This window comes from Pseudopipra pipra, chromosome 7 (genome assembly GCF_036250125.1).
Source record: "Pseudopipra pipra isolate bDixPip1 chromosome 7, bDixPip1.hap1, whole genome shotgun sequence".
Taxonomy (NCBI): domain Eukaryota; kingdom Metazoa; phylum Chordata; class Aves; order Passeriformes; family Pipridae; genus Pseudopipra; species Pseudopipra pipra.
Window position 1 is genome coordinate 28,919,910 of NC_087555.1, and position 12,584 is coordinate 28,932,493.

At 44.1% G+C, this 12,584-nt stretch overlaps 1 protein-coding gene across 1 annotated transcript in view; it reads right to left on the reverse strand.

Moving 5' to 3' along the window:
- ADCY5 (adenylate cyclase 5) overlaps window positions 1–12,584 on the reverse strand; it is a 208,384-nt gene that overhangs the window by 8,009 nt on the left and 187,791 nt on the right. Inside the window, exons 13-15 of the mRNA XM_064661405.1 lie at window positions 8,189–8,305; window positions 6,743–6,907; window positions 4,056–4,231 (exon numbers count right to left, since the gene is read on the reverse strand). Coding sequence (XP_064517475.1) covers window positions 4,056–4,231; window positions 6,743–6,907; window positions 8,189–8,305 — 458 coding nt within the window. The remainder of the gene's footprint in view (window positions 1–4,055; window positions 4,232–6,742; window positions 6,908–8,188; window positions 8,306–12,584) is intronic.

A 12,584-nucleotide genomic window follows, 5' to 3' on the forward strand; every position in this document is an offset into this window, starting at 1 on the left:
GCGACATGGTTAATGTGATTAAAATACCTAAGAAGCATTAACAGTGAAAGAATCATTTGGGATTTTAATATCAGTGTGGGATGCTTGGCAAATGCCTGTGCATCCATCACTACTTCATTAGGTCAGACTGGAAAATTTGACCTAAGGAAGAAAGCTTTGCGCTAATACCTTGTGAGGCATAGCTCCTCTCTTCTCCATTTACTGTGGCTGGGAGATGTGTTTAATTCCTTTAACTCTAGTCCTGCTCCCTTCTTCTGCAAGTTCCTCACCATCAGTGTTGTGCCCAGCTCTGGGTACCACACACAAGTGCACATTCCTATTACCATTCACTACACTGCAAAGAACTTTGAAGCAGAACTTCTGGGGAAGATGGAGGGTGTGCTTTTTGACAGTGAAAGGATGGAATGGAGCTTTCTGGTAGGTAACAGCTGTCTGAGCTCCTGATTGATTGCTTAATGCTGCTGTGTTTCTTCTCAAGTGTGGGTGGAGTATTAGGTGGCTGAGAACCACGTACAAGCACCTTTTAAAACACCATTTAAATGGAAAGAAGGAGATCAGTGCTAAAATTACTGTACTGTCATTGATGCAGTTGAAACTTTTCAGGCTACTAACATGCTACATGTTTAGCTTGAGAATCTCACAGCTCTCTAGAGAGCTTCAGGCCACAGTTTTCTGGTGTTGGTGGGAACCTCACTGCAGAATCAGAGATAGAAATCATCAAAATCAAAATAGTCAAGGGGGCCTAACTGGACATAACATCAAAAAATAAAAGCATAGTGACTCTCTAACCCTGTTTGTTCCGAGACATTTTCTGCAGTTCTGAGCATGTAATTTCTTCTGACATGGATTATGCACCTCACTGTTGTCTTGCACACAACCTATTGCACGGCCTCTTGGCCAGATCCAGCACTGAACATGTGTGCTTGGACACAGACCCAGTTTGAAATGCCTGGGTGCTCCCACATTAAAGGCTGGATCTAGCTGGGGCTGGAGACACTTCCCACATGCAGCATGATTCCCCTGCTCCCCTAAATCACTACCTGGACAAGGATGACTCACTGCTCCCCATTATCACTCTGTCTTATGACAGGAGCAGGGCAGATCAGACCCTTAGTACAGGGGCTGACAGTTCACTGTGTGTGTTACTCTTGCTCTAAAATCTTCAGCAGAGACTATGAAATGCAGCAAACCCTGTATTTACAATGACATTTTGGATAACTGAAGATGCCCAGTGCAAGCAATACTGGTGTTACATTGTAGGTTGTTCCCCCATGGAACAGACATTTCCAGTAGCAGATGGCTCTTTAATTACTGGAAGGTAACAGAGAGAAGCTTGCTAAACACACTCCTGCTCAAGTTAAGTGTACATTTTTAGCAGGAAAGGCAGTTCATTCTGGGAACAGCTCCCATAGGACAGGAACATCTCACAGCCACGACAGCAAGGACAGACAGCTCTCTAAATCACAAAGCACAGCTTGAACAGAATTGATGGGCTTGATGAACAAATCACCGGGCAAAGCTCTTTGGGCTTCGCTGTGCAGGAACTCAACTTAGAAGACCACATTGGTCCATCATATCTTTAAAACCAATGCATTAGTTTTATCTTCTGCATAGAGAAAAGGTAACATGATAATATCTCTGTGCATCCAGTTCCACTTCATGTGTCACAGCACTGGTGTGTCGCTGCAGTCAAGTCTAGCAAGTCCCAACGTGCTATAATCAGCCTTTTAGCTGGTTGCATGCTGGGTTGGTTTGTACACAGAAGTGTGAAGTGACATCTGCATCACTTCTAATTAGTCAGAGCACCATAATGGCTGCAGAGCAGACAGTAATTATGTAGCTACAATGGGCACCCAATTAAAGTAGTATGAGGTCATGGTGGCCTTTTATTTTTTTTTTTTTAGTATCAGCTGGACAATAAGGTTCATCTCTGAACTATGTGCTACATGCTGAGCTCCCATTTCCCACAACACGCAAATAGGTTACCAGACATTGGGGCAATAAATAGCCATCCAAGGAGCTTTTTGAACAAAACAAAGTGTCCTGGTTTCCACTGGAATAGAATTAAATTTCTTCCTAGCTGGTGTAATGCTGTGCTTTGGATTCAGTATGAGAATAATGTCGATAACACACCGATGTCTTAAGTGTCGCTAAGTAGTGTTGATACTAAGTTGATACTAAGGACTTTTCAGCTTCTCAAGCCCCACCAGGCTGGAGGGTCAGAGGATGTTTGGAGGGGACAGAGCTGGGACAGCTGACCCTGACTGGCCAAAGGGATATCCCATACCTACCATATGGGATCATGCTCAGCATGTGAACTGGTGGGAAATCTGGCCAGGAGCTGCTGCTCAGGAACTGGCTGGGCATTGGTCAGCAAGTGGTGAGAAGTTGCACTGTGCATCACTTGTGTTGCCTATTCTAACTATTTTATTATTATCATCATTATTACTACTATTATTATTTTCTTTCTTTTATGTCTCATTAAAGTGTCTTTATCTCAACCCACAAGTTTTCTCACTTTTACCCTTCTGATTCTCTCCCCCATCCCACCGCAGGGCAGTGAGTGAGTGGCTGTGTGGGACTGAGTTGCAGCTGGGGTTAAACCATGACACAAATACCATTTAGTGAGAGATAATACAGCATCACAGAAAGCTATTTCTGGGAAAACATGCTAACCTTCTCCACTTTATTACTGACATTTTGATTGTGAAGTGATGTAAATTATACTTCCAAGTGCTGTAATTTCGCTTAGTGCTTGAATTTCAAGAATGAAATTATATTTTGAGATATAAAATGCTTTTTTTTTTCACTGATTGTGTTAGAAAAGGCTAAATAGCTTCTGCTGATGGAACACATAATATCTGAATAAAAAGGAAGGAAACCTCATTCTCCCTATACCTCCCCACAGAAAGCTCCATGGGGTTTCCTACCTAATTTCTTTCACTAATGGCAGCAAAAGCTATACATCCATTAATTGGGCAAACAGGAATCACAGAATCATGGAACATTCATGTGAAGGACAGAAGTAACCAGGTGCATCTGGCTTGAAAGGGTTAATGACCATCAAGAAATTTGAGCAACTACACAAACCATTTCATAACACCCAAGACAGCAGTGGGAAGGGCCATAGGAATCTTCTCAACCACCCTCCTGTCCAAGGCAGGAGCAACAACAGCAATCATCCTTGACGAACAGTTCACCTAAATTGGCATAATTTGATTGACTCACATTCAAGTACAATTGTTGCCTACAAGGGGAAACCATCAAAACAAGGACTTAACACAACACAACTCCCAGCAAGAAACAAAACTTGTGGAGCAGGGCGGGTTTGTGGATGTGCCAAACTTCCCCCCCTGGTGTGACCTTCAGGAGAGGGGTAACCATGTCAGTGGAAGGAGGCTGCCACCATGATTAATGTGTGACCTGCTGATCACAAACTACCTTTCGTAAGTAAAAGGGCAACTGTCTACTCCCACTTAGCCCCAGGCCCTTCTGCTGGGAACTGTGCTGAGCCCAGCTGTGATACTGGCTTTTCAAATGCAGATATGTGTCCAGCAGCAACTGGCAGGAGATCACTGGCCAAACATCAAACACCACCATTCCACCACCCCAAGCTGGGTTTGATATATCGTGGTGGTTTATTATCACATCCCTGAGCCAATTTAAGTTTGTTGGAGGACTTTTTTTTCTTTTCTGGGAAATGACATTTCTATATTAGGACTGTAATACCAGAAGAAGTTAGAATGACTAACTACAGCTCCCAATTTCTGGAAAAAAAGAAATACAGATCCACTCTGATTCCAGTTACATTCTGTTATTATTAGATAGTTCATTAGTCAATTCCCACATTAAAAAGATCTTAAAGGGAACAGTACTCTCCAGCTCTCCAGAGGTGGAGAGTAGTACTGGCAAAGCCTTTAGCTTACAGCCATGCCCTCTCTGGTACCATGCCCTTCCCTTGCTTGCACCACAGCCTTGGCACTCCCATCCACTTAATGCCACACTGAAATCACTGGGTGAAAGAAATGAAGATTTCAGAAGTGAAAGGCACTTACTAGGTGTTAGCTGTAACCAGGAGATCTGCATTGTCAAAAAGGTTGACCCCTGGCACTTCCACAATGAGAACATATATAAATTCAATGATTAACATAAGGATCAATTTTCCAATACAGCTGATCTGAAGGAACACAGAGCAGGCCAGGAGACTCAATAAGACACTGTAGGTAAAGTACTGTATAAAGACAAAAAGGGGAAAAAAAACCAGAAGAGAGATGAGTGTCAGCTGGATAAATCAAAACTGAAAACAAAGGAAACTAAACAGAGGGATAGAAAGGGATTGGGAGTTATGTAGTTGAGCTGACGAAACATGTAAACCTGGGTCTGTGGGATTCTCCCATGTTACAGAAGTTAAAACTGAATGGATGGAGAGGAAAACTGTGGCATTCTTCTTCGGGTGTTATGTGCTTTACATTGAAGAGCACAGGGCTCACAGCTGTACGCCCAAGGTTGTGACGTAGGTTTGCCCTGGACACGGGTACTGAATCAGCAGAAAGAATCACCCAGTTATGCTGGAATAATTTGTACTTTAAGGCCAAATTCTGAACTCAAATTTGTGTATCTTTGACAGTATCTTTGATTTGTGTATCTTTGTACAACGCCCAGGACCAAGGGTTATTAGCAACTGACACACCAGGACAGATACCCACTTGAGGCCAATGGGAAAGTACTGTCACTGCTGATGTGACACACTGACTACATTGGCAGGAAACAGGCTGGACAAACACACTGATGCCCATCACCATGATCATTTTTCCTGCCAGCAGTTTCAGATATGCATGTGTGTAACACTGGAGAACCTCTGCCACACCTGGTGGGGCAGCAGCTTCTGTCAACCAGAGGGCTGAGTGTTTACCATGCCAGTGCTCTCAAATGTGATTGCAGACTGAGGGTGCTCATCACCTTCCTGCTATCAAATCTGTGAAGATTTAAGCTTCCACTCTGTCTGGACAGGCCTATTTCTGGCAAAAAAACCCCTGTATCATATGCCTTAGGCAATCCATCCTTTCAGTTAAAAGCAAGCCCTAGCTGAAGTAGAAATATGCTTATGTTCTGAGCTCATTTATTAATAGTCATTGCCGACATATTAAATTAGAGAAAATAACTTGTACAGCTTGTACTCGACTTGGTCTCTTCTCCCAGGCAACCAACAATAGGACAAGGGGACATGGGCTCAAGCTCTGCCAGGGGAGGTTTAGGTTAGATGTTAGGAAGAAATTCTTTACAGAGAGGGTTATCAGGCATTGGAACGGCCTACCCAGAGAGGTGGTGGATTCACCATCCCTGGAGGTTTTTAAAAAGAGATTGGACGTGGCCCTTAGTGCCATGATATAGTAATTGGAGTTGGATCAGGGGTTGGACTTGATGATCTTGGAGGTCTTTTCCAACCCAATCTATTCTATGATTCTATGATTCTATGACTCTTCAGCTTCTAGAGAACGAGTGGATGTTCCCTGTGACTGAGGTGTAGGATCCCACCATCTCCTAAACGCGCACTGGGAGCAACAGGCACCACCTGTACCAGATCCAACATGTGCCCTGCAGAGCACAGGGGAGGGACTCCTCACTTCCTACCCCACTGACTTGCAGGACCTGGCTCGAGGCTGCCATAGCAACCCCAGCATGCAAAAGGATTGTTCCTCATGGCTTAAAATCCCTCTCTGTCCTGAACCAACACTCCTTACAAGTTCAGGATGGGCACAGACTGTTTCTAGTTCTCTGCTGTGCCAGGTTTTGCACCTGGCTCTTTCTGCAGACGCACTAAAGCCTCTGCAAATTTTAAAGTCACAGTAATGGTGGTCTCAGAAACCCCACTGAATCAAATATGGATCACATTCCTGTGAGGTTAAATGGAAATACGTTCAGTGGGACACTTAGACATCTGGATGATAACAGATCTGCCATAAATCTGTCAGGTCCCCATGACCTTGACATAAATTCTGTCCCCATCCTAGACAGGTTTTTTCCTTTTCAATTTCCAGTAGACAACACATGTAGCAGTCATGACCTAAAAACTCAGAGAAAGATCCTGACTAGCTATGCAAAAAGAATTTTTTTTTTTTGGTAAAGTATTCTACTAGTGTGTAAAATATATTGGGGTTGGGTTATTTGTTTGTTTGGTGGGTTTTTTTTCTTTCTTCCCATTAGAAGCATTCTTTTTTTTAAACAAGATGTTCTGAAGAAGTAGGAATTGCATTTGCAAATTGAAGCAGACCACTATCTGGGCTGCCAACCTGTCTGAGGCCAGTACCTACTATACCTTTTGAAAGAATATATAAGAAAATTTTTTCATCAGAACATAAAACAATGAAGAGAACTGTCTATGACTAGACATTGATTTTCAGGGAACTGATTTTCAAGTAAAATGGAGCACCTGCAAACTCCTTTGAAAGGACTTGCACTCTTCATGCCATTAAGGACCTCATGGAGAAAGGCCATTTCTCTTGCTATAGGCAGGATCCAACACTTAGAAAAGCCTACTGATTATTCAGCCCTAAAGGAACTTAAACATCAATGTGGACTCATGATAATAACTTCAGACACTAAAGTTTGAGTGTAGTAGCCTGTGCCAGTTCTATAATGTCAGTCAGGAGCAACTTCCTTTCCTCAGAACCACTGAGATTTGTCACACAGGTTTTACAGCCTTTTTCCAGACCACCCTCTGAAACCCATTTTTCCACAATACCTCTGGAAAGTTGCAGTTGGGCAAAGGACTGTCACAGAATCCCTGCAATGTGCCCAGGCTGTAGTTGGAAGTCAGGTTGCTGATAAGGCATATGTCCACCCGGTCAGGAGTGATGTTGTATTCAGCAGCCATGCAGCTGGCAAGATCCACAGTGCTGCACATGAACTGGAAAAAAAGACAGTATTAAGCTCTACAGCACTGATAAGGAAAAGAAAACAAAATAGCTTGTATCAATTAAAAAACCCCTTGGAAATGGCTGTAGCAATGTGTAAAACACACAACATGAAATCATCAGCTTATGTTTTACTGCACGCGCAATGGCTATGTTTTTTCTCTCCCAAAATGTTAATTAACAAAATCCAGGCTGTGCACTCCAGAAAGCTAGCTGCATGCTCAACTTTAGGTACAGCTTTATGTAGGGAGGTTCACAGGCAGAGGGGCTGTAGATATTACACACAGAAAAATATCCTGCTGTCTGTGATAGGGCCCTGCTCTGTTGCTCTCTTTCTGCTGATGGGAATTTCTGGGCTGATAACTTTCCCCCGGCATGTCTAAAGTTTCTGCTGGGGGTCTTTCTACAGGGAAGACTTCAGCAGCAAGGTTTAAAGGCTTTGTTGTGCTGAGGAAGCAGCAGAGGCCCATTCTGATCTCCCCCGTGTGCTGCTCCGTTTGTCCATTTTGCTGATGTTCACACTAAGCAGTTCATGAATGCAAAGAATCACACATTATGCAAAAAACCCAAGCTCTAATTTCTGCATGGTGCTCAGCAGCCCACACCAGCTCTTTGTAGGTGACAATGAGGGAAGGCAGTGAGGGGGCCAATGCCACTAGTGCCTCCCATTCAAGTAGCTCAACAGAGTATAGAATTGTTCCTAAATCTCCACTGTGTATATAGGGATGCTGAGGCAAGAGCAATCAGTGGTCTGATTTTCAGGTGTTCAAGCCTCTCCGTGCCAGTGCAAATCAGCACTGCCCCAGCTGGGGCGAGAGCTGAGAGGAGAAGAGGGCCACGTGAAGTCTTTGTAGCTGCCTCCCAGCTCAGAGCTTAAACCCTGGCCCATTTTACCTGCTCTTTCCCTTTGTCTTAAAAAATGAAATAGATGTATACAGAGCAGGGAATATTCAAGTGGTTTCCTTAAAACACATTCAGACTTAAAGCCATTTGTAGAAGTGAGAAGCCAGCAGCTGCAGGGCCCCAGAGAACAGCCGTCTTTCTCTGAGCCTGAAATCAGCACAGCCAGACCACCTCGGTCCCAAAAGTGCAACTCAAAGCAAAGTCATCACCGTCCCCATTAGGTGATCCCTGCACTTGGAGCAGGATGCAGCACTATGCAGAGGCTGGCAGGATCACATAAAACTCAGTGGTTTTAAGGGTCACAATGCTGCAGAGCACCAACAAGAAAACCATGCAGAACTGAGGGAATCAAAAGGAATTAATGGCCATACCATGTTGACAAAGGCAGATAGAAAAACCAGGATAATGGCAAAGACTCCAACTAAGGTACTATTGGTCCTGGACTGTACAATCTTCTTAGAAAGAGTCTGGAGAGGAACTGGGAAAAGCTGCATGTGGGAAAAAAAAATATGATTAAATAAACAAGTAAAACCATTATTTTACAGATTACAACCTGCATTTGAGCTGCCCACATACTTCAGCATGGGTCTGTGTGGATGCTGCACAGAGGTGGAGGATGGTGATGGGGGATGTGGGACAAGGGCGAGCAGAGACGTGACTGCCTCGTGGCAGCAGGCCCAGCTGGCTGACCAAATCTACTTAGGCCTTCCTAATGGAGTGATGGCTCCTGAGCCCAGATAGCATGGCTTGCAGGGCTGTGCTCATCCTGTCGTGAGAATCAAACCACAAGCCATCTGTAGCTGAAATAGCCAGGAGCTCGAGCTTGGAAATTACTGGAGCAAAAATTAAAAGAAGCAGAAATGAATATACACATGTCATATCCCTTTGATCACAAGGACATATCGTGGGACTTTCTGGTGCCATTTCAGACACAGACTGTTAAACAGCCCTGGTAAGCCTTGTGATCTGTCAGACCCTCGGCGAAAGGCGCTGCAGAAATCAGCTGGCCTTGGCTGGTCTGTGGCACTGAGCACCACACTCACATGGGGCTAAAAATAACCACGGGTGAGGGCGATCACAGAGCTCCCCCAGCCAGACTGTCCCAGTGACTCACCACCAGCAGAGCTGGAAGCTTTCTGCTAATGGCTAATGAGTGCTGGCCACCAGCGAGCCCCACTTTAGGTGCTGCATCGTATTCTGGGTAGAAACAGCCTGTGTGTTAAAGCGGAGACTAACCCAGCACCCTTTGCAGCAAGGATCACCCCTCAGCATGGTGTGATCACCCCAGCATTTCGCTGGCTACAAGAGAGTCCAGGAGACAGAGAAACCAACCCTTTCTCTTCATGTGCCACCACTGTGCCAGGGGAAGCTCGGGGCTGGAGCAATGTGAGATGGACGTCGGGAAACCCTCGTGTGCTGACTCGCTCCTGTGTGATATTGTCATCCCCGCAGTGCCCTGTCCCTCCACACCATCCTGCCAGGGCAGAGGGGATCTGCCCAGGACTGCCAAAGCTTTTTCCAGAAGCCAACTCTCCCGTCCCTTACTCACCGCATGAATAACCGAGCCACTAGAGGGTATTTTTAGAGACACAAAGAAACCAGCAGCGCACCGCCACGGCACCGCAATTTAACTATGACTAATGTTTCTATTAAAAGTCTTGCTTTTCCCTTTTATCCTTCACTCTTACATCTTTGGAGATGCAACATTTTGTCAGTGCTGTGCTTCCCACACAGCAGCCCTACAATGTAATTACCAAGTGTTGGAGCAGCCAGAGCGCTGATTAGCTGGTGGCTTTTGCAGAAGGAGGGAGAGGTTGAGGCGAGAGTTTTGAAAGGGATGATTTCACCTGCTAGCAGCACACACACAAAAATCCAGCTGACTCCAGGTGAGAGGAGAGGGCAAGGCTCTGTGGGGGACTGGAGGAAATGGGAAAGTGGGGTTGTGGCTTATTTACACTGAATGCGGATTGATTGAAATTCACTGAAAGCTTATGCAATCCTTCAGGCTCAGTGGCAACCACTGCAAATCAAAGGGAAATACCTCTCTTTCAGAAATAAACCTTGCTGATATAAAAGTCCTCTGTTGATAAGCCATGAACCAAAATATCTCTTTGCCCCACCACGTCCAGCTGCTTCCACACAGACATCAGCTAACAGATCCCTACCAGCACAAGTACAGTGGGGCTTTCCTCTGCTCTAACCTTTAAAGGTTTTGGAAGGAGAAGGAGGATCTGTGGGGCATTTAGACAGTTTTCTCGTTAGAATAGAGCAGAACAGGTTTTCCTGCTATCCCTTTGTTTAGGCCTCAAGGCCAAGCTCCACAAAGGTATTCAGGAACCTAACCTCCATCTGTCATCTCTGGGAAACCAGGCACCCTAAATAAAACTTGGGAGTTCTTCGTTGTGGATCTTGGCTCAAGCCCCTGATGCCAACGATCCCGAAAAAGCCTGACTTTGAACCAAGCCTGAGATATCAAGCAAAGCCATCAGTGGAAGACACATTCTAATGAAAACACTTTTTCTTTGTATTAATATTTGTTCTCACAACTTTGCAAACAAGGAAGAATTTTAGGTCAGTAAACATGTACAGCTGGAGAAAGTCCTGAAGAAGAAACGAATGCTGAAATCCATAGGAGGTCAGGACTGCAATAGAGAGTGCAATAGCACAATCATGACGTGCATCTGAGGAACCTCTGCCTCGTGGACAACATTCATGGAGGCCCTGTAATGTAAGTCACACTCTCCTCATCTTACAGAGACAGGTAGAGACCAGGAATACTTGCAGCTTGGACGGCTTCTATGATAGACAGAAGGGATCTGTCTTAGCTCTGACAAGTCAGGGGTATAGCACAAAAGAGGAAAAAATAAAAGATGACTTTCCTTCCCATTTTCCAGAAAAAAGAAAATAAAATCCCTTCTCTCCTTGGAAAAGCAGCAGGAAATCAGGACATTGCAGTACATTGAAAATCCAAGCACCATTGCTGGTTAGCCCATTGGTTTGTACTGTCCACCCTCATCTAGTCCTCTTAGTGAGACTCAGTCTCGCCTGAGTGAAGAACAGGATGAGGGAAGGTCTGATGAAATGGCAACTTCAAGCCAGGATTTGCACTACTGAGAACAGGGACTGAAAGAATGTGATCCATTTGGGCAGCTGAGATCCACGTTTGGGTAGCCACACAAGCGTGAGGTCACTCATTAGCCCTCTGAAAATCCCCATGTAAAGAAAAATAAAGACAGTAGGAAAAAGAAAATAGGATTGTCCAGTCGATTCCAGTTCATTCTGACTGAAATGCATAAATCCAGGTGAAGGTAGGGCACTGCTGTACAGGTGAAAGTCCGAATTTAAAAAGTGATCCAACAAGTACTAATGCCACAGTGAAAATAATCCACAATCTGCAGTCATTTGCATGACAAAATTACTCTAAGTAAAACCCATACTATGCAATAACAGCGATTTAGGACATATTTCTCCTTTTTTTCTTCTTAACATACATTGTGGACATGGAATACTGCTTAGATAATTGCTGTCGCGTTGTAAGATGAGGTCTTTAAGTTCTGATTTTTCAATTTGTAATAAAAGCCTTTGAGTCATTTTGAAGTACATTAAGATACTTCTGGAGTAAAAGACAACATCTCCAGGCAACTGGATGTTGCAAGTCCATTTATGTAACTTACTTCACAGTGATTTATTACTCTATTAAAAAGTACAGTTTTCAGAGGGTTTTTTTTCCCTGCTTGAGAAAAAAACCCAAATGCTTTATGAGCATCTAGATCAGCTTTGAGAGCCAAAGAAAGAGGTAGGAAAGCTACACCTATGTAAAGCTACAGAAAAACTTATTTTCTCATAAAGAGTAATTTGAAATTTCTCTCATATGTGCTCCCAGGGCCACGCAAGAAGTTGAACTCCACACAGCAGTGTAGATACCAGAAGCTGAAGGATTTTAAGAAGAAACACGAACTTGGTAAGTTAGTAGCACAACAGATGTCTGTCAGCAGAGTATTTGTGAAGGGACCCTGGTTCCCATGACCTTAGACTCTACTGGGAAGGGACACCATCTCACGGTGGCCAAGTCTTCATGGAGCATCAAAGGGAAGAACTGGAACTCTCTTGTTTATTACAGCTGAAGAAACTTGGAAAGCCAAGCTGGCTGTGCTGGCAGTTCCAGGATCAACTTCTAGTCCGTGGAGAGTTTTATAGTGGAAGATAATAATGACAGCGAAAGAAAATAAAACATGATCAAGCTGTTCAGAAAGAGCCTGCTGGCCACTGTCAAAGCCAGAGATGGAGAGGCCAAAACAGGGAAGGAAAAATCTCACATGAAAGCTGGAAAGAGGAAGAAAAAAGAGACACTTATCATGTAACAGCACAGCAAACAGACAAAGTTATGCTTATGCTGATATCCTGGGGTGGACACCTGCTTTCTAACTTTGTGTGGAATGAACCATTGGTATGTAAAACATATTGGTATGTGAAACAAAGCAAACAATGCTGACATCCCTGTGTCTTTAAATTTCATCTGAAATGATCTGTAGAAGTGCCTTCCTTCTGTATGTGTGTAAAAGTGCTTCCTAGAGAAAGTGAAATACAGAAATAAAGGAACACCAGTTAACCAAGGGCTGGGTAAACCCATTGCTTAAAAAACTCAGACTTGAAACACCAAGATCTTCAATGACAGAAGTAGGCTGCAGCTGTTAGGAGCTGCTGCCATCAGATACATAGCTGAAATCAGACAAGCTGAAAGTACCTGTTCCCTAAACAAGCCCCCTC